The following is a 21,446-nucleotide window of genomic DNA, read 5'->3' on the forward strand; positions in this document are numbered from 1 at the left end:
TCAAATGGTAGCATGGTAGAAGATGAGCGTAATCTGTACATGACATGTCAGTTCATATAGAAAAAAATGTAAAGAAAAACACTTCTATTTTTAAAAGTCAATTTTCTAAAGATCTCTTCAATGGAAGGTGCACTTCTTGCTTTAGATCTATTAGGACTCAAAAGAGACACCCAGAGTTTAAAGTTAATGGTATTTTCCTTAGAAGATATTCCTGGTTACTCTCATATTTTGTTCCCCAACTGTCTTCCTGAGTTTTTCCCACCTTGCTCAGATTTTCCTGAAATGCATATGAGAATGTAACAAAATAAAAAGGTACTCTCAGTTTTTACAGAGGATTTCTTCACTGAAACCTAGCTCCTTTTCCACCGGATTAATTTTTTTGGCCACTTCCAACTGAAAATGTGATTCCATAAATGGCTGATTTTTCTCTTGATCCCCAATTAGCCCCTGGAGCCCCAGACAGTCATTGAAATCTCAACTCCCTAAATTCCCCTCAAAGCCTTCTATACATCCAGTAAATTCATCGCTTTGTGGTTCTCCAGAGTATACAACTCAAGTATCTACCTTCATGTCAGCCAAATGGTTTTCTCACCTCTGTTCTTGCAAAAGTTCTGCCCCCACAATTCTGTCATTTCTATAACTGAGGAGTATGACTTTAGAGAGAAGAAGAGGATACCCACTGGTTTGGTGTCAGGTAGATATGTCATCCTACCTATTTCTTTTTTTTTTTTTTTAATTTTTATTGTTGGTTGTTCAAAACATTACATAGTTCTTGATATATCATATTTCACACTTTGATTCAAGTGGGTTATGAACTCCCATTTTTACCCCGTATACAGATTGCAGAATCACATCAGTTACACATCCATTGATTTACATATTGCCATACTAGTGTCTGCTGTATTCTGCTGCCTTTCCTATCCTCTACTATCCCCCCTCCCCTCCCCTCCCCTCCCCTCTTCTCTCTCTACCCCCTCTACTGTCATTCATTCCTCCCCCTTGTATTATTTTTCCCTTTCCCCTCACTTCCTCTTGTATGTAATTTTGTATAACCCTGAGGGTCTCCTTCCATTTCCATGCAATTTCCCTTCTCTCTCCCTTTCCCTCCCACCTCTCATCCCTGTTTAATGTTAATCTTCTTCTCATGCTCTTCGTCCCTACTCTGTTATTAGTTACTCTCCTTATATCAAAGAAGACATTTGGCATTTGTTTTTTAGGGATTGGCTAGCTTCACTTAGCATAATCTGCTCTAATGCCATCCATTTCTCTGCAAATTCTATGATTTTGTCATTTTTTAATGCAGAGTAATACTCCATTGTGTATAAATGCCACATTTTTTTATCCATTCGTCTATTGAAGGGCATCTAGGTTGGTTCCACAGTCTTGCTATTGTGAATTGTGCTGCTATGAACATCGATGTAGCAGTGTCCCTGTAGCATGCTCTTTTTAGGTCTTTAGGGAATAGACCGAGAAGGGGAATAGCTGGGTCAAATGGTGGTTCCATTCCCAGCTTTCCAAGAAATCTCCATACTGCTTTCCAAATTGGCTGCACCAATTTGCAGTCCCACCAGCAATGTACAAGTGTACCCTTTTCCCCACATCCTCGCCAGCACTTGTTGTTGTTTGACTTCATAATGGCTGCCAATCTTACTGGAGTGAGATGGTATCTTAGGGTGGTTTTGATTTGCATTTCTCTGACTGCTAGAGATGGTGAGCATTTTTTCATGTACTTGTTGATTGATTGTATGTCCTCCTCTGAGAAGTGTCTGTTCAGGTCCTTGGCCCATTTGTTGATTGGGTTATTTGTTATCTTATTGTCTAATTTTTTGAGTTCTTTGTATACTCTGGATATTAGGGCTCTATCTGAAGTGTGAGGAGTAAAGATTTGTTCCCATCCTACCTATTTCTGGTGACCTTCTGTTTCTTCTTTCCAAATGATTTTGCACTGTCTTTTTGTTAAACACCAAACTACTAGAAATGCTGTGGTGAAGGGAAATAGGATCAAAGACCAAAAGTAAGTACTTTTTGGTGTAACTGGTAACTCATGACTGGTGACTAATTTGCATTGCCAATCTTGATCATCATGCATGTAAGGTGGGTGGTGTTGGCAGGAGATTTTATATTTTATGTATATATTTTATTTTTATATATATTATTTATATATTATTTTATTTTTATATTTTATAAATATACTATATATTTATATATTGTTTTATTTATATATTTTATATGTACTTTTATACATATTATTTTTATATTTTATATATATATATTTTATATATATTTGTGGAGACTTGTCCCTCATTCAGAACAGTGACAAGAAATTGCCAGATTTCCATCAACAAAACTGGAGACTAAATAATATATCTTTATCTACTTGTGTAAAACATTTGTAAATCAGAACTATTATTAAGGGTCCCGTAACCCTGAGAGTTTTGTTTGTTTTGTTGAACATTGTATAAAATACATTTGTCAAGAGTGTACAAGGCCCTTTCACTATCCTATACATAGTGTTGGAACTGTACATTTCAGTGGCCAAACTAAAATACACCTTTGAGGACATTATCTGTCATTTGTTACTGAATTTATTTCATCATGCAAGAAAAAGAAAATAACTACTACACAGTGTCACTTACTTTAAAAATAACCCAATGTTCTGGCAGCATTGCTTAAACAAGAGAGTCAGTTCTCCTGTACAGAATTTTGAAATGAGTTTTACTCCCCTGGGCAATAGCAAAAATAACTTAAAAAACAAGTGTTACTCCTGTACCTTTCCAGATAGTAAGCATTAAGAGCCCAAACTTTGAAATTAGGAAGACATGGGATTAAATTCCAAATCTTCTACTTTTTAGCTATACAAATTTATTAATTCCCCTAAGCCTCAATTTCCTCACCATTGCAATGGGGATACTAGCTACCTTGTTGGGGTCTTCTGCGAATTTAAGAGTCAACCCCATGTGTTAAGCATGTGGTAACTGCTCAATAAATGACAATTGAACATCATACCATGATAAGTAAGCCAGTGTGGGTATCATGTGGGTTTAGATGTTATATAAGTCACTTGTTCTCAGGAGGACTTTCTGTCTAAGTCCTGTTGAAAAGAATGGTTTCCCTTGGTCATTTGTGATTCTTGTTAGTTTTAAGATTATAGACAAAGACAGAAGCACTGACACAGTAAGATTTCCTATGTCCAGAATTCCCTTGCTATGTATACGGAAGTCTCACAAAAATAAAAATCTATATTTTTACCAATAAAAAAAAACATGAAGAAATTTGAGAAAATGCAATCTTCAACAGATGAAAGCTTCTTAGAAGTTGAATTTTACAGAAATACCTTAAATGTTAAATGTTAATCCATTGATACATGAAAGAAACATATTTTCACCATACCCAGTGCAGAAAACCAAAGGTAGGAAGCACATGGCCAGAGTAGGACATTTCACTGAAAAACTCTTTGAGCCTCATAGCAAAATACTCTTTCCTAACAGCCTCACTCAGGATGTTTTAGGTAAGAGAAAGGAGAAGGTAAACCCACACTGGCATACCAGGCCTGGAGACAGGGACTAATTTTAATAAATCAGAATGGGACATGAAAATGTCAACTTAATCAAGCATTTAAATTTTATTAATCAAGCCTAATTTTTATGAGTGCAAATAATCACTGAAGCTGGACAAATTTGTTCTCGATTGCATCAGAAACATAATTTTAATATTTAATGGACTGATGAATTTAAATGGAGAATTATCTTTATGAAACATGCTCTTCATAATTTGCCATTAAATGAGAAATAAAAAAAATCAACATAAATCTTACATAAAGGTTATTTAACTAAATGTTGGTACTATAAATATTATAAATGCATTATGCACTAATTTAGCAATCACACAGTACACTACATAAAGCAGAAATGATAAGTGGACCAGACTGGCCTTTGTGAGACTGTAGAAAGAGCTCTGTGTAATATTATGGAAAGCTCATGCTATAACCATTGTATGGGATTGTGTGGGTTTCCTGAACTTTCTTTTCATTCAGGCTTTTATGCTACCATTAACCACAGACATTTTTTCCAGTCCAAATGCAGGTCCAAACCGACTAGAGATTTCTTTCTTTTGTGAATACTATCCTCAATAAAATTATATTTTATCACTACTTTTTCAAAAAAGACATAAGCAAATAACTGAAGTCTTTCTTGATTTTTTGACATTTTAAAATGCTCAGTTTTAAAAGTTAAATTTTCTGACATAACATTCTTATATCTCAACATTTTAAGTGGAAAAATTCAATTTAATGTCAGAATGTTTCTCTGTGATTGAACACACATTCCACTTACCCCCTCCACACCCCCCAACATATTGCTTAAAATGGGGGGTTGCGGTGAATTTTCATTAAAAATGAATCAGACTTAATAGATTAGTATGCTCCAAAGTGTGCTAATATTAATCTCCAAGATAAATGTTTGTTTTCAAAATTCTTTAAAGATCCCCAATATCCCCAAAGTGTAGTATTTACCTGTAGAACATGTGCTATGCCTTTACCTGAAAAAGAATTTCTCACCTATTGCAGCTTAATGCTCCCAAATGTGTCTGATGAGGTTAGAGCAAGAGACATATACAAGACGTTAGCAGAACATGGACTCCTACAGAGATCACAGCAGCTCCCTTTTCTTGCACTGCAGAAAACGCATTAAATAAATAATGCAAACCTTTCATTAGACAACTTATAATGTAAAAGCTTCTAAAGTTGTTCTCAATTTGAAACATTTTAACTTGTACCTTTTTTGTTAAAAAGCTGTGGTTCTCAAATGGAAATTTGGCTTCATACATAGAGGCTTAAGGAAGAAATTTTCTTTTTATTTGAACTGTTTGTTCTTCATAAACAAAAACATTTTGCTTTAAAAACATTAACTTTTATAAAATAGGTTTGAAATGTCTAGTTATCTTTTAATTTTACTTACAAAGCACATTAAACAACTCAAATTTTTTGGCATTTTGTATATTTGTTTTAATATCTGACAAGAGTTTTAAGAAAGCGTCATCATTTTAAAAGTACACCACAGGTTAATAGCTGACCTGTTTTTTCCTACTTAACCCAAGTAATTTGTAATATACTAAAGATGCCAAGATTAGGTTTTTCCTTCAAGTAAAAAATACAATACATTGGGAAGCCTTTAGATGGAGACAGAGTTCAAATAAACACTAGATTTCTGTTCACAGTGCTTTGTGTAAGTCTAAGAATAAACATTTAAGAATACTGAGAAGGAAATATGAAAAGAAATTCATTTAAGATGCTTATACTGATTATAAAATTTATATTGGCTATTGTTTAGCCTTTCTTAATGGAAGGTTTTTTCTGCATTTTAAGTTGACACTGAAGAAAATAAATGGTTACATACTCTTGGCCAGTGAAGTAAATTTAGTGTCCTTGCACCTTATAGTAAAGCATTTTATATTGCAAATAAGAATGCTGTTGATGATGCAGAATACAGGCTGTAATCAGTGGCATGAATCAAAAGTCATCTGATAGCCACATTAAAGCCACATTTCCTATTAAGAATCAGACTAAATTACAACATGGCACTTCCCAGAATGAGCCAAGGAAATGCATTCTGAAAGAAGAAATAATTGTATTTGAGTGTCTCTGTAAAAATCAGGAAGTGTTTTAGCAATAAGTACTAATGCTTTTCTTTTTAGTCTGCCTTCTTTTGTATTGCAATATATTCAGCCTCACTGGCAAGACTATCACACTAATTATTATTACATCTAGTAGTTCAGTTATCTTGATGACTACTGTAGCTGAAATACTTCAAGGTCAAATCCTTAATAGCGTGAATCAGACCAAGCAGCCATCATACATGCAGTTGCTTTTGCGATATACTGGATAAAACAGTATATCCCAGATGTGTTTATGAATGTTATTACTCTTACAAATGTGGTCTAGATTATACATGTAGTTCAATTGTACCATTCATTTTGCAAAAGTTGCTTCTCAAAAATCTTTTGAGAAGCAGATGTCTGTTGTAAAAAAAAAAAAAAAAACATCTGCAGAAGTACATCCATAATGATCTTATTGACCACAAAAAAGCCTTCAGCCCAACCTCTGGTACCTTCAGATGATCCAAAATCATTTAAGTGGTTCTATGCATCTTCCCAATTCAGAGACATTTCTGAATTTCAAACAGTACTTACACTTGTAATAAATCCACTGACATGCAAATGTGTGCTCTGTGTGGTGTAGACACACAATGATACAATAAGCTCCAAATCATGTTGAAGAGTACCACTCTCCCCTAATTCTTCCATATCTCTATGGTGGAAACAGGCATTTAGTTTGTAATGTATCCAAATATAAGCATCTGTACACATTCGGATGTTCTATGAATATGAAATTAAGTATGAAACTTCTTTCTTTTGTGACAATTTTCTTTAATATTTTAACTTTGCATTTGCACATCTGGACAGCAATGATTTCTTCTTTAATTTAAATGTGTTGCTTTTTTGTAGACTGTGTTTTAGAAAAGCAATTTGAATTGTGCAACTGTTCATTCTGAATAGAGCAAAACATCCATTTAATTCAAAGATTATTTTCAAGAAAAAATGTAGAAATACAAAAGAAACCAGTTTGTTTCAGCACTGGGTTTTGAGGGGGCTTGGCTTCACATCACTGAATTCTTATCTTAACAAGGTGAATATAACAAAGATTCTTTTCGTTCTTTTTTGTTTAGGTGGATTTGAATAAGAGAAAAATAATATTCCTGGAAAGTCAGAATATAAAGTACTTTAAGAATTATCCAAGGACCTTTTTAACCTGCTCTGGTCACTGTAGTCTAAATGTGCACCCTAAATTGATTTTGAAAAGCAATAATTATTATCCACTGTTGCATTATGATATTAATCCTAAAGTTTACCTGAATCCACTTTTTATCATACTTTTACTGTGTTAATGTTCCTTTAACTGCTTTCTCTGGTCACATCTGTATATATCATTGATGGAATGATTCTAAACATGTTGTCATATTTTCATTCAGATTTTCAACATCATTATTCACATTTTCACTCAAATAACATTTTATTTCCTTGAAAATCACAGATTTGTGTTGGATTACAATTAAATCTTACAAAATTAGAAAAAAAATATATAAAAGATATTCTGTAGAAGCAATTTTGTTCCATTTTGGAAATAGATTCTTAAATGTATAGCTACATATTATGTTTTATATCTTAATGACAAATGTTCAACAAATATTGGATATGGAAGAAGAAATATTATGCTTTTTAAAATAATGTTATCTGCTTATTCTTTGGCTGTAATGTAGCTGGCACACTACATTTGGGGCTGTCTATGTGTGTTTTTTAAAATGTCATCTTTATTAGTATTACATTCAAGGAATAGTACCAGGAATCCGTTCTTTCAAGACCTTCCTCCAGTGTGTGGCATATAAGTCTGTGACGAGCGACATTACAGAAGGTCATGTCACTTTTAACTGCTTGCATTACATCTTTCTGATTTCCCTAGTGCCCTTCCTTTGTTTGATTAATACTACTTGCTTTCAAGCAACGTATCAGAAAGCATAATTTGGAAAGAGAATTCCAGAGCCAGTCTGAGATATTCCCTTTTAAGAAAAAACAAAAAAATCTGAACTTTGCAAACGTATCTTTTCTATCACCTGAATTTTTTGTCATTCCCCCTGTAAGGAAGTGTGTGTGTGTGAGTGTGTGTGTGTGTGTGTGTTATTAAATCATTGCTGACAAATGTTTGGGCAATTGGACTTGCAATATTTGAAAACAAAACTATGTAATGCTTATTTGGTTTTATTTGAAGAGGAAAGGGCTTGAATTTGAGACTAGGTCTCCTGTATTTTTATTTGTTTTCCTAAGTTAAGTGTTAAATTCCAGTACTCTCTTTTTAAGTATCAGGTGTTATTTAAGTTCTCTGGGAAAGATTACATTTTATGCAGTCGTTAAATGCACTTCTGTGACATATACAGGTTTGTTTTGTTTTTGTTTTTGTTTTCTTTCTCAGTCCTGGGATTGAACCCAGGACCTCACACACGCTAAGCAGGCACTCTACCACTCAGCTACATCTCCAGCCTTACACAGTTTATTTTTTAAAACACAGTTTGTGGTTTCTATGTCCATTGCATTTGGCTGGAGCTCAAGTCTTAAAGCTCAGCTTCTGAGACACTCTTGCTCTCAGGGCTGTCCATTTCACCAGGCCACTAACGCCTGAAAACTAGTTGTAAAAAAGCAGCATCATTTTAATTTGGAATCTTTACCCAAACCTCTCCTTGTGCCTGTATGTGTTTTCCTTATTTTCAGTGAAAACATGAATCAGAACTTTGTCATTGAGAACAAAAGATATTCTGCCCAGGTTAAAAAAAAAAAAAAGATGCAATTTAATTTCCAAAACTCAGTGTTAAAATATTAAGTTGATGTTATTTTATCAATAGCTAATATTTTTGAGAACTTCTTTTGATACAGGAACTGTGCTAAACACTCTACAGACATGATCTCCTTGGACTTTAATCAGATGATCAGGGCTTTATCATCTCCATTTCAAGGCAACTTAAGCTTCACCTGAAAAAAATATAATGGGGGGGGGGGGCGTGCATTCTGAAGCAGCTAAAAGGCATCAACAGGAAACTATCTGTATTTTAAATCCTCACTTTTAGATGTTCATGATATAACATTAAGGAGGCACTGGAGGAGGGGAAAAGCCCTCACTAGAGCGCTAAAACACAACACAAAGGCCTCTCACTAACACAACACTTTTCTGCCAAATGTAAAAGCAAATGGTTGTATTGGGTGGTTCTGGCTGCACATTTGTGGAGCAATTGTGCATAGCCAATTACCCACTTGTGCAGGGAAAGAACAGTTTGGGTTTTGCAAATGAAGAGCCTGATTCTGTAGGCTTCTTTGACTCATACTTGAACATAAGAGCCACAGCTGATTTACAAAGTGTGTAAATTACGCTAGTAGTTTGTTTCATGGTTCAATCATACTTGGAATTTTTAAAAATTAATTTGGCGTTAGTAGATATCCCCAGATCTTAAAGATTAAATATTCATGGGTTCTATTTCCAGGAAAAAGTTTGAAAGCATTTTGAATATTTGCCTTTATTAAGTTGATTAGGTATAATTCTTTCGAAGTGAGCTAAGTCAGGTTTGTGAGATAAATGATAGGCACTTTACCAAAGAGTGTGTTCCAAGATATGAAGGATGGATGATGCAGTCATTTATCCACTAGATCAAAAAATATTTCTTGAACACCTATTATGCAATCTGCTAGATACAATTTGACACCATTCTGCCTTTGTAGTATCTGCAGTAGGATGCTAAGTACTGTAAGAGGAGGTATATGATATATTTTTAATAACTAGTTATATATAATACTTCTTGAGTTTAGTCAGAGGAATAAAAGGAGTAAAAGAATATTTTATTTTCTTTGACATATTTGATATGACTGCATGGATAGTTTTAGCAATAAAAAAAAACTTCATTTAAATCCAAAACTTTAAAGATAATCCTTTTGTGTATATACTTGGGGATTGAACCCAGAGGTGCTTTACCACTGAGCTACATCTCCAGCCCCTTTTATTTTTTAATGGAGACAAGGTCTCACTAAGTTGCTTAGGACCTCACTAAGTTGCTAAGGCTGGTCTCAAATTTTTAATCTCCCTGCTTTAGCCTCTCAAGTCACTGGGATTACAGGTACATGCCACCACATCCAGCACCTAAAGATAATTTTATTAGAAGTAGAAAATAATCATTTTTTTAAAAAATCTGGCAAGGGTTAGGTGAAATCTTGATGTAATACAATGCATTGAAACACTGTGGCTTCTTTTCCTTTCTAAACCTCCATCGCAAATAGGCCAATAAGGAATAGCCTGGCATACATCTCCTCAATTACACATTGTCATTACTAATGTCTGTATATTTGTGATGCACATAATTCAGGTTAAAGAAAGTTAAAAATTAATATGATGGCTTATCTGCTGGTCCCTGTTTACATTCCATAGGGCCTATATGAGGCTAGACAAGTACCTATGTGTTGTTTCTCTTTGTATTTTCACATTACCTAGAATTGTGTGCCTTGGATAAGGAGGTTTACAATAAATGCTTATGGAGTGGCTGAAAATAGTTAGAGTATCAAGAGTTCATATTTCCTGTTTAGGTCAACCACAATTCAAATTGCTTTACATGTTCCCAAAGTTGTATAAGCACTCAACATACATTGGAAAAAGTATGTTGGGCTACTATGATTCTTTTTTTTTTTTAATTTTTTATTGTTGGCTGTTCAAAACATTACATAGTTCTTGATATATCATATTTCACAATTTGATTCAAGTGGGTTATGAGCTCCCATTTTTACCCCATATACAGATTGCAGAATCACATCAGTTACACATCCATTGATTTACATATTGCCATACTAGTGTCTGTTGTATTCTGCTGTCTTTCCTATCCTCTACTATCCCCCCTCCCCTCCCCTCCCCTCCCCTCTTCTCTCTCTGCCCCCTCTACTGACATTCGTTTGTCCCCCTTGTATTATTTTTCCCCTTCCCCTCACTTCCTCTTGTATGTACTTTTGTATAACTCTGAGGGTCTCCTTCCATTTCCATGCATTTTCCCTTCTCTCTCCCTTTCCCTCCCACCTCTCATCCCTGTTTAATGTTAATCTTCTTCTCATGCTCTTTGACCCTACTCTGTTCTATGATTCTTTTGAAGTGCTGATGTCAAAATGAAAGACCACAAAATCCTACTGTTGAACAGAAGATGTTATGTATGACATAAATTAGAAACAATTTCACAGTTTTTTAGATAGCTTAGTTTTATATTGGTTCATGAGACCTGGAAGTGTGTGTTGGGTTTTTTTAAATCACTGAATGCTTTTTGAATATTTCAGAAAAATATTAGGAATAACTGAGAATTCAGATATGTCATCTCAGTTTATACAATCTTTGCATAATACTGTCTTGGTGATTGAAATTTTCACTCATAAGCTATTCCTATTTATATCAAAAAGTCTCCTAAAAGAAGGGCTAGTTGTCTTTATCTTCCAAAGTTACAAGCTTTGAAAGAAATGTTCTCAAATATGTGCTAACTATTTAGAGATACTCAGATTGGATTAGGAAAAAACACAATAAAAATTTAGAAAGTATATAAAATGTTATATACAAGAAGTTGGAACTTACCTGAATAAGAATCCCAACTGTAGAGGGTTTATTTTTTATGTTTTTAATTTCCCTGGGGTGCACGTGTGTATGTTTATGTAAGTCTATAAAGTCATAAAAAAAACTTTAATGAAATCCCATTATTAATACTGGCAGTTATATATTGACCAAAGCAAACGAAAATTATTTGGCAAATCCAGAATGACTCTTCCATTCTACTAATATAGGTGAATTAGGAGCCATTAAAAGTGCATATGCATATCCACTTGTCTGAGTTAGGTGCATATATTATGCACATTTGATTATAGAATGCATTTCTAAATTTCTTTTACTAACAATCCTCATAATCTTTGTGTAAAATCACAGAGCCAAAATGAAATATTCAGGTAATCCACAAAACTGAATTGAAGTTTGAACTATAAAAGACATTTAGTTTTACACCATAGGCCATCAGCATGAATGGATTAACAGATTTTTTTTAATCTAAGAGTTTAGCAAAAAGTAAATTAGAAATAACAGAGTTGCTTCATGCTTAGTTATCTAGTTCTAAATTTAGAGTGCCTGATTAATATTGACAGCAGAATAGGTAGAAAGGAGATTTCCTGATGTAAAGCATCCTCCAAATTGATGTTAGTTTGCCTTACACATATTTCAAATTCTTTGTCACAAAACATTTTGCATGAATAGGATTCCCTTGATCGGGCTTCTGTTACCTGATTTTAAACAATTAAAGACAGCCTTTTCCTAATGTCCATCTCTAGATCAAACATTCCTTCTCCAGTGTATGTGTTTCAAATGTTAATAAAATTTTCATTTCCAAAAGGTTCAAAATGACAGGACAAAATTCTGTCCTTTAGGAGCACAAAAACAACTTGTGTTTCTGTCTGCAGGTAGTGGAGGACATGCTAGAGGACGAGGAAGAAGAAGATGACAAAGATGACAAGGTAATTATCTTTCCCAGCACTTGGGTACCTGGGGATGGGGAAATGTAGACATGACACTGTTTTCACAGACAGTTAAAAAAGGAGTTGAAGTGTTTGAGTCCAGAAAATTGGACAGTGCTGTTTATCATCCTAACAATGCCACTGCATGTTGCAAAGAGGGAGAGAGGGCTATAAATCCTCTTCGCTTTTGTCCAGAGCTGGGTCAAATATTTTTCTGCCAGGAACAAAAAAAAATAAAATAAAATAATTCAGCTTGTCTGGAACTTGATAGCTCTCATGAAGATAACGGCAGTGACAACTGTTTTTGAAGGGCAAAAATTTGTCCTATCTTGAGTATTACAAATGGTTCTATGCTTTGGGGGAAGAGGGGAGTGAAAAAATCAGCAGCCTTGCATGAGTTGAGCATGGATATTGCCGTCTGTAATTTTCAAAGAATTGCTCAGCAAAAGAACACGTGTGTGGAGCACTCAAGAGGACATTTAAATAACCCTGGTGTCCAGTGGCCTTGTCTAGATTTGGAATGACCCCATGGCTCCTCCATCAGGGAAGTCCATTCAGGCTGAGGCTACTACTTCAATTGCTGGTGGGCTTGGGGAGGCTGACCACAGTAAATAACAGCTAGTTTCTAGGACTGCTTGGATTGGTTGTCCCCTGGGGAGAGGGGACAGCTAGGGGGAAGAATTAGAACGACCTTGCACCACTGCAGCTGTGGCTGGTATTGGAAGAACAGCTTTCTATGGCCGTTTGTTACATCATGACCTCTGTCATTTCTAGACCTAAAATCTACAAAGTCTTAAGGTGAAATCAGAGGCAGGGAGAGAATATCATTATTTCTTTGAACATTGTTTGGCAAATAAAGCCAGATTTTGACCTTCACCAGAATCTGACTTCTGTTATAGTAAAGCAATGAAATTTTTTGAAGGAGAAAAACAATGTATCTCAATTTATGCCCTTGACCTTTGGTTCCAGTAGAGATATACAGGTATGTCCTCAAGAATTTGTTTTGGAAGCAAGCACTAGAGGTGTCCAAAAAAAAAAAATCACAGGGATTAGTTAACTTCACAAATGACTCTTTTCCTGAATAATATTCAGTGCTTAAAGGAAAATAAACACACACATGCGGGCTTTTCCCCTCTTCTCCCTTCTAATGCTATTTCAAACATTTTTGACAGAGCTTTTATGTGAAATTTTCCTTCTGTACATCATTCAGTTATTAGCAACATCATCAAACATAAACTAACAAAATCTTCTTCCTGCAAAAAACACATATGTGCTTGTTTTTAATGTTAAATAACATGAGCACACACTTCTGGCAATAAATGATATGATTTATTGTTAAGGTCAGTTGTGGAGCTGTAGAGAGATTGTATTTTAACTCAACATGCCAGCTCTGAATCATCATTTCTCTGCTGATAAACACTGAGCTGCCATCCATTTATGGCCATTTCCCCTTGCTTGTTGCTGCTTTATTATTAAAGCCACCATAAAGATCCATCCCAGCAGCAGGCGTTTCCCCAGAAATGTTAATAAATGGAAACCCTTGGTGAAGTCTAGTACTTCAATGTCCCTGCTTGAAGTCACCCTATATATTTTTAGCCAGCTTGCTGATATTCTACACCTCTAATCTTTCTTTTTATGGTCATTTTTTTTCAACAGAGAGGATGTTAGGCTTGGGAAACAAATACACACCTAGTTAACCAGCTCACCAAAACATAGATGTCAAGTGGAACATGCGAGTGGGAAAACAACTCCAAATCTCTGGAGTAGCATCCATCGTAATCTAGTATATGGTTGTCTGGAATTGACACCCTGGTTCTAACACATTTTCAGATCTAGTTACCAAAGTTGATTGAAAGTGAGTGCTTATTTTACTGCATGAATTCAGCTGTATTCTTCTGTACCGGGTGCCAACACACAGGGTGTTTTCCTTCTGAAAAAAAATGTGAGCTGATTTTTTTTTCCTAAATGCATTCCTTATTTGGACATCATATAGGTTTTCTTTTTCTCAACCATAATTCAATATCAACATTAAAATTTTATTTCAAAAACATCAAATGTAGTAATTATAGTAGATGTTTAAGTTCTTGCATAATTGAGGAAAGAATCCTAGAGTGGACATCCTAAAATGTAAAGTTTTTGTACCATAAGAAATGGAAACGTGAAAGGATCCTGCAAGTTTCCATTTACTGGCTTCCATCCCTTGACTGGCTGTCACAGCCCTGCATTGTTAAGTCTTGGCTATCCGTGTGTCTGAATGGGAGAAGAGTAATTTCCTACTTTAAAAAATTCATTGGTTCCTCTATTTAAAGTTTGTGTATAGAGTCATGCGTAATGGAATTTCATAAGAAAACAAATGTGTTTTTCACCATACGAGCAGGTACTGACCTCTAGCTCTCATTATTTCTCTGTTTTCTCATATGGTATAATAGTGGGGTCAGGTCAGTGGGTCCTCTTATAGGATAAAAGTAAAAAAGATTAATAAATGTGCCAAAGCCTCATGTTAATTGAACCTGAAGCATATGTTGCAAGTATGTAAAATATGTCCCAGATGTTTCAGCAGGGCCAGTGTCTTGGCTTCCCTGATTACCACGAGGCAGCTATTAGTCCTATAACCTTTGGACTTGGGGGTAAATGGGGTATTACGTGGCCCAGAATGAGAGCACCTGTTTTCCATTCAGCAAAGACCCCTGGCAGGCTTTGCCTAAGCCAATCCATATGTTTTCACTTAGCAGATTGTTGGGCGATTATGAAAAGTGTCTTTCTTTAGAGCCAGCATTGATATTAGTCACTCACAATGAAAGGCAAGTCATTGGCTACTTGACAAGGTCCATGCGGGCATACACTGAAGTCCTTTATCTCATTTGAGCTTGGAGTATTTTCCCTCAGCATAATTATATACATGGCAAAGACACAGGTATAAGAAGTTGAAGCAAAGATTACAATTACTTCACATAATTGCTTTGTAATAGCTTTTCTTCAGTGCTGACTTTAGCACCTGGGAAAGCTTTGGTTGAAGTTGGTTAAAGCTAACTTGTGATTTACCTGCATCTCCATATTTTGAAATTTTTCTAGATTATGACCTTTTAAGTATTTTTCCTTGAATTCTTCCTTTTTATTAAAAGATCTCATCATTATTCAGATGGCCACACACTTATTCTTCATTCTAAAATCCATTGTCCACATTTGTTTGAATCTAAAATTAGGTGGCTTCTCTCTTAATCCAATTTCACAATTTTAACAAAGAGAATATGGATTTTAAATGGTGAGTCTTAGTTATGAAGCATTTACTTGTTAATATTTTCACTTATCTGCATCATACATAGCATAGTACATTATTAGCTCTACGTTAAGCCGGGCTGGAGATGACATTTTTTTTTTCTGAATTAAATGTTAGAAAGACATCATACTGTGTATTCAGTTCCCTTTGTTACAGAGCGTTCTCTCAGTCAAAACAACAAAGCCTCAGTTTGATGTGATTTTTGACCTGACACCAAATCTTGCCTTTGTGGTTAACAGAATATCTAAGAAAATAAGGCTGAACTAAATTACCTAGGTGGAGTTAAGAACAGTCATGTAATAGTGTTTTTCTCCACATTATATGTAATAATACAATGCTCATTCTGCATAATCTAGACCTCTAATTAACGAAGATCTGCCTTCTGTAGTTTAAAAAGTTTAGGCATGCTTCCCATGGTGCATCCCACCCTTGTAATAAGATCCAGCTGCAACATCAGGAAGAGAAGACAGAATGCAGGTTTCCCTCAGGAAAAGCATGAATTCAAATGCATGGCATTCTAGTAATGTTTATTGATAAAAGATATTAAAATGTTCAGGCATTTATGCTTACATTGCTTCTCCTTTTTTTCAACGGTTATGTCAAGGTTACTATGTTTCAAGATAACTAGATGCAATGAATGAAACATATCTGAGTTCCTTCAAAATATACAGATTGTTTGCTTTGATTCTTGAAGTCTATGTTTTCTGGTTTGATTCTCCAGCCCAAACATGTATATAATGTACCCAACATTCATACATCTCTGAATCTTAAATCAACTGTGGGGTGGGGGGAGAAAGAGATAATTCTAAGTGATATGAGAGAAGATTTTAATCTGACAAAATTGCATTTTACAGTTATATTCAGTGAAAAAAAAGATGCATGATAAGGAAATGGATCAAGGCTTTGGAGAAAGGCAGAAAGAGAGCAAACAAGAAAAACAGTACTTCCTAAAAATTTTTTTTAATTATATTTAACTGGAATACTATTTGTTTATCCATTTTTCTATAGCTGCATAAAAACTGAGCACAACTTAGAGGTGTAAAGCAACACTTATATTTTTAAGATCTTGGTTCAGTAGGTCAGAAGTGCAGGCACAGCCAACTGGGCTCTCTGCTGAAGCTTTCCCCCTCAAAATATGACAGAATGAGTTCTTATTGGAGAAAAATTCACTTCCAAACTCATTTAGGTTGTTAGTAGAATTCAGTAGAAAAACTAAAGCCCTTGTTTTCTGCTCCTAGCCAATTTCTGTGGGATCTTCTATCTTTAAATTTATCTTTGGACAATCTTTGTTGAGTTGAATCTCTCCCATGCTTCAGCTCTCCTTCAAGAAGATGCTAGCTCACCAGATTAGACCAGACCCCAGTGATAACCTGCCTTTCTCTCTTTCTTAAAGACAGCTGTGCTATGGAACATAATCATGGGAGTAACTGTCCCATTATACACATTATACTCCTAAACCCATCCCCAAACATAAGAATAGGGGATTATACATGACTTATAGACTAAGAGGTGGGAATCTTGGTCTCCATCTTAGAATTCTGTCTACCACAACCATATAGACCTTCCCATGCTGTAGGGTGAAAATGGAACCATCTGTGTTCCTTCCTACAGTAAACAAAAGAGGAAAGCCAATCTGCCTAGACATGTTCTTTTATTGGATAGAAGCATCTCATTGCAGAGAGATAAGCTGAAGTGCACAGTAGTTGTATTGCTGGTAAAATCAATATATCCCACTTGCTTTTATCCACTTTTGATCTAAAGCCAGGGGTGACTGGGCAGAGAGTCTGAGGGGTCATTTCTATCCTCTCATTTTTTCCCATCTGGAAAAGAATATTAAGAATAAAATTAGTAAAAGGTGGGGAAGTATCCATTCCTTTTTGGGGGACTTGGTGGTGCTTAAGCCCACTGGGCTAACAGCCTACTGATTTTAAGTTTGTAGAAACTCTCTACTTCACCCCAAATCATAGGGATAATAAAAATAGAGGGGCCCAAGATATAATCCAATTCAACCACCTTGTTTTAAAATAAGGCACCTGGGGGCCAGGGGTGTAGCTCAGTGGTAAAGCACTTATCTAGAATGTGTAAGGCACTGAGTTCAGTCCTCAGCATCACAGATAAAATAAAAACAAGGGGAAGCTTGTTCAGCCAAAATGAGTATCACAGGTGACACAGACAATAAATGACAGAATAACTGAGACCCAGATTTCCTGACTTCAAATGTGGCATCTTTATCTTTCCTTTAGCCCAGGCTTCCTGGGGCATGGGGTGGAGTATGGAGGCAAATTGCTTCAGACATTGAAGGGCACCTAGTTTGGCTCTATAGCTTAGCTATTGTGAATTTTGCTGCTATGTGTCTGTGTCACTGTAGTAAGCTGATTTTTAAATCCTTTGGGTATATACCAGGAAGAGTAATAATCGGGTCAAAGATGGATACATTCCTATTTTCTTTGAGGAATCTCCCTACTGCTTTCCAGAGTGGTTGCACCAATTTGCAGTTCCACCATTGTTTGTTCTTGTTGTTTTGATGGTGCTAGGGATTAAACCCAGGGGCACTCTACAATAAATAAGCACAACTTAGAAGTATAAAGGGACAATTCCTACCTCCTTTATTTATTTATTTATTTTCTTAAAGAGAGAGAGTGAATTAATATTTTATTTTTTAGCTTTCAGCGGACACAACATCTTTGTTTGTATGTGGTGCTGAGGATCGAACCTGGGCCGCACGCATGCCAGGCAAGCGCGCTACCGCTTGAGCCACATCCCCAGCCCCCTCCTTTATTTTTAAGACGGGGTCTGGCTAAGTTGCCAAGGCTTGAACTTGCTATCCTCCTACCTCAGTCTCCCAAGTAGCTGGAATCACAGATGCGGACCACCATACACAGACTCAGACAAGATCTTGAATAAGTATTTAGGTGGTATGATAAGAAAACTCCCATTCCAGCTGGGATATGTTTAATTCTGCATTTCCTCTACTTCTCATTGTTCTGCACACTCAGTTATCTTAAGAGATGTGTTATAGGTGGAATGAGACTAAAAATGTTCATGTCCTAATCCCTGGAGCCTGTGAATGTATAACACAGCATGAAAAAGAGGAATTAAGGCAGTAGATAGGATGAGGTTACTTATTAGCTGACCTTAAAACAGGGTGATTATCCTAGATTATCTGAGTGGGCCCATATAATCATTTGTGTCTTTAAGAGGAGGGGGGCATTCAGAGCAGCTGGCAGCTGATGGCTACTTGTGCAGCTATGGCCAAGATCAGAGCTTAAGACCTTTGTAGCAAGAAGAAGAAAGAGCTGCTGCACCAGCTGGACCACCTGAAAGGGGCTCTCCCAGCTGCGTGTTGCTAAAGTGATGGACGGCCTGGGGGTCCAAGCTCTCCAAGAGAGCTTGTCTGTAGTCATTGCTTTTGTTCTCAATGTCACTAGCCAGGCTCAGGAAACCTGAGGGTGTTTTACAAGGCAGGAAGAATCTGCTGCCAAAGAAAGCACACGCCTGCACTACAGGCTCAATGAGCACAAGGAAACCCTGGATACCAAGAAGCAGCTGTGGAAGGAGTAGATGTTACCCTCGAGGGAAGAAGGTGGTCAAGGACTGATCATTGCAGCAGCGATAAAACACAAATGGGCTGGAGCAAGGTTGGGGGGCCAGGGACTGCTATGGCTGGCTTTGAAGATGAAAAAGGAGGCCACAAGCCAAGACGATGTGGGCAGTTTCTACAAGATAGAAAGCACAAGGAAAAGGATTCTCCCCTAGAGTCTTTGAAAGAAATGCAGCTCTGCTCACATCTTGATTTTAGCCCAGTGAGACCCATTTTAGACTTAACTACAGAACTGTAAGATAATAAATATATGTTAAGCCACTAGGTTTATGGTAATTCACTAGAGTAGCAATAGTGAACTATTACAGGTACCTTCCAGCTGAATTTTCTATACTGCTTCAAAAGCATTTTATTTGATAGCACAAGTGTTAACTCCTATTTTTTCCTTCCTAACTTAGTCCTATTCTTCTACGTAAATATGGCCACACAGTTCTTCATTCAATATGGAAAGTAAAAATAGCATCTAAAAAGCAAATATCTTTATCCAAATTGTCTTAATTTTTATTTCAGAAAAATTCACCCCAAAATGAGAAGAGGGATATTGCCCATCTGATATGGTTGCATACTTTCCTGTTTAGGAGCCAGTGTTCTAAATTAGTGAATGTAATGGCAAATCATGGTTAACGTCAATTTTCAACAGAATGTCACTTCCTCACAACATTCATTCCATTCCTTAAAATGTTTCACCCTACAAAACTTCCGGGCAGTGGTTATTTACCCTATAGAGATAATAAATCCTTTGAGAATCTTAAGAAATTTACAGACTTACTCCCCAGAAGAAATTAAACCAACACACTTTTTTAACACCATTTTTGCTGACATAGAAATGGAATTGTTTTTTAGAAATTGAAGTATCTTTATGAAGTCATATTTTATTGCTCTCACCATCTTCCTCAAGACATTAATGTCTATTTCCTCAAACACCTGAGATAAATTCAAATTTTTTAAAGTAAAAAATTATATTCAAAAGTTTCTACAAAAAGACTGATATTTGGCTTGATTTTGATATTATGGAAGGGCTTTGATGCAACAATATGCTTGTTATCTTTGACATTTGTTTGATTATGACTTTCAGTTTCATGGCAGTAAGTGCTGGAAACACCAATTTGGCAAAAGAAAACAGTAACAAACAAATATATGCTATAACTTTAGTAGATGAGGAGTCCTAGAATTCTCCTAGAATTCCCCAAGAATTCTTTCTGAATTCATAAAACATTAATGAGATCATCTTTTGAAAAGTCTGCATCCTTAATGCTTCATGGTTGAAAAACGGATTAAATATTTTTGTGTCTACGTTAAGGTCAGTGGAATTAGGTTTCTAAGAGTTGAGGCAGAATTAGCTTTCTAAGAGTTATTTTGTGATTCTAGCTGCTGGCAGGTTTATACCTCTAAACAAATTGACAGCTTTGTCACTTCATCATTTATTCTACTCTGCAGAAGCACTTCTCCAATTTTGAAATATTTGGGTAGATATTTGTGCCCCCTGCCCACCTGCTCTTCTAGAGTGGCAGGTGGGCTAAAGTAATTGAAATAGAAAAAGTTACCTGAATAATTTGGCAAGAATACCCATCAAATAAAGCTAAACTAAGAATAGAACTCTTTCTGGTTAGTTTATTCTGATAGCTGGATTTCCTTTGCCTTAAAAACGAAGAAACTTTTATTCGAAGGCCAATCAAATGTTTCAAGACAGTCCTCTGCAAAGCTAGTTAACTTCTGTATTGCAACAGTGAACTTCCTTTTCTGCTCCCATTTCTTGACAAAAACTCTTGAAATAGCAGTGTGTCAGCCCTGGCTCTCAGGAGGTTGACAACATACAGAGAAATAGACACGATTTTTTCAGGATTGCTGGCAGAGTCGTTGACACCGGCTGACACCACTGCATGTTGAGATGAGAAGAATGTTTCTTCACCAAAGCAGCAGAACCAGATGTGTTGCCAAGCATCACAGATGCTCCATCTGAGCCCAGAGTGCCAAGATTTTTATTCTGCCTGAAAGTTTGTTTGGCAAAGAAATTCTTCACCATGTTAAAGACATTGACTCTGCAGATCCTAAAAGGAGTTCACAAAGTAAGAATTCTTCCGGGATTGTAAAAACCTGCCAACAGGAGTTGGCTATACAAATAGAGGTATCTATTTTCATTAACTTACATGCAAAAAAAAATATTAAAGAAATGTCAGAAATTCTGTGATTAGATAAAACTCCAAGAAATGTGTGCTTCACCAAATACTTCCAGCAGCATATGAGTTACTTTTCTTGGTGATAGGGTTAACACATAAAAATGCTTCATTATAAGTACCCACTCCTTATTTAAGGGTAAATCCTAAGCCAGATAAAGTTCCTGTCTAAAAATTGGGACAATTTTATAACAAGTGAAAATTCCACAATATCCAATAGATTTTCAGAGTAGGCAGTCTGAGGTACTTCTTCAATTAATTGATTCCACGCTTCTATTGG

General features: G+C 35.9%; 1 protein-coding gene across 2 annotated transcripts in view; it reads left to right on the forward strand.

Annotated features, from left to right (window-relative positions):
- Mctp1 (multiple C2 and transmembrane domain containing 1) overlaps window positions 1-21,446 on the forward strand; it is a 531,756-nt gene that overhangs the window by 446,386 nt on the left and 63,924 nt on the right. For both annotated transcript variants that reach the window (XM_071612401.1, XM_071612402.1), the window contains one exon: window positions 12,061-12,114. In XM_071612401.1, the coding sequence (XP_071468502.1) occupies window positions 12,061-12,114 (54 nt within the window). The remainder of the gene's footprint in view (window positions 1-12,060; window positions 12,115-21,446) is intronic.

Source organism: Marmota flaviventris, chromosome 5 (assembly GCF_047511675.1).
Source record: "Marmota flaviventris isolate mMarFla1 chromosome 5, mMarFla1.hap1, whole genome shotgun sequence".
Classification (NCBI taxonomy): domain Eukaryota; kingdom Metazoa; phylum Chordata; class Mammalia; order Rodentia; family Sciuridae; genus Marmota; species Marmota flaviventris.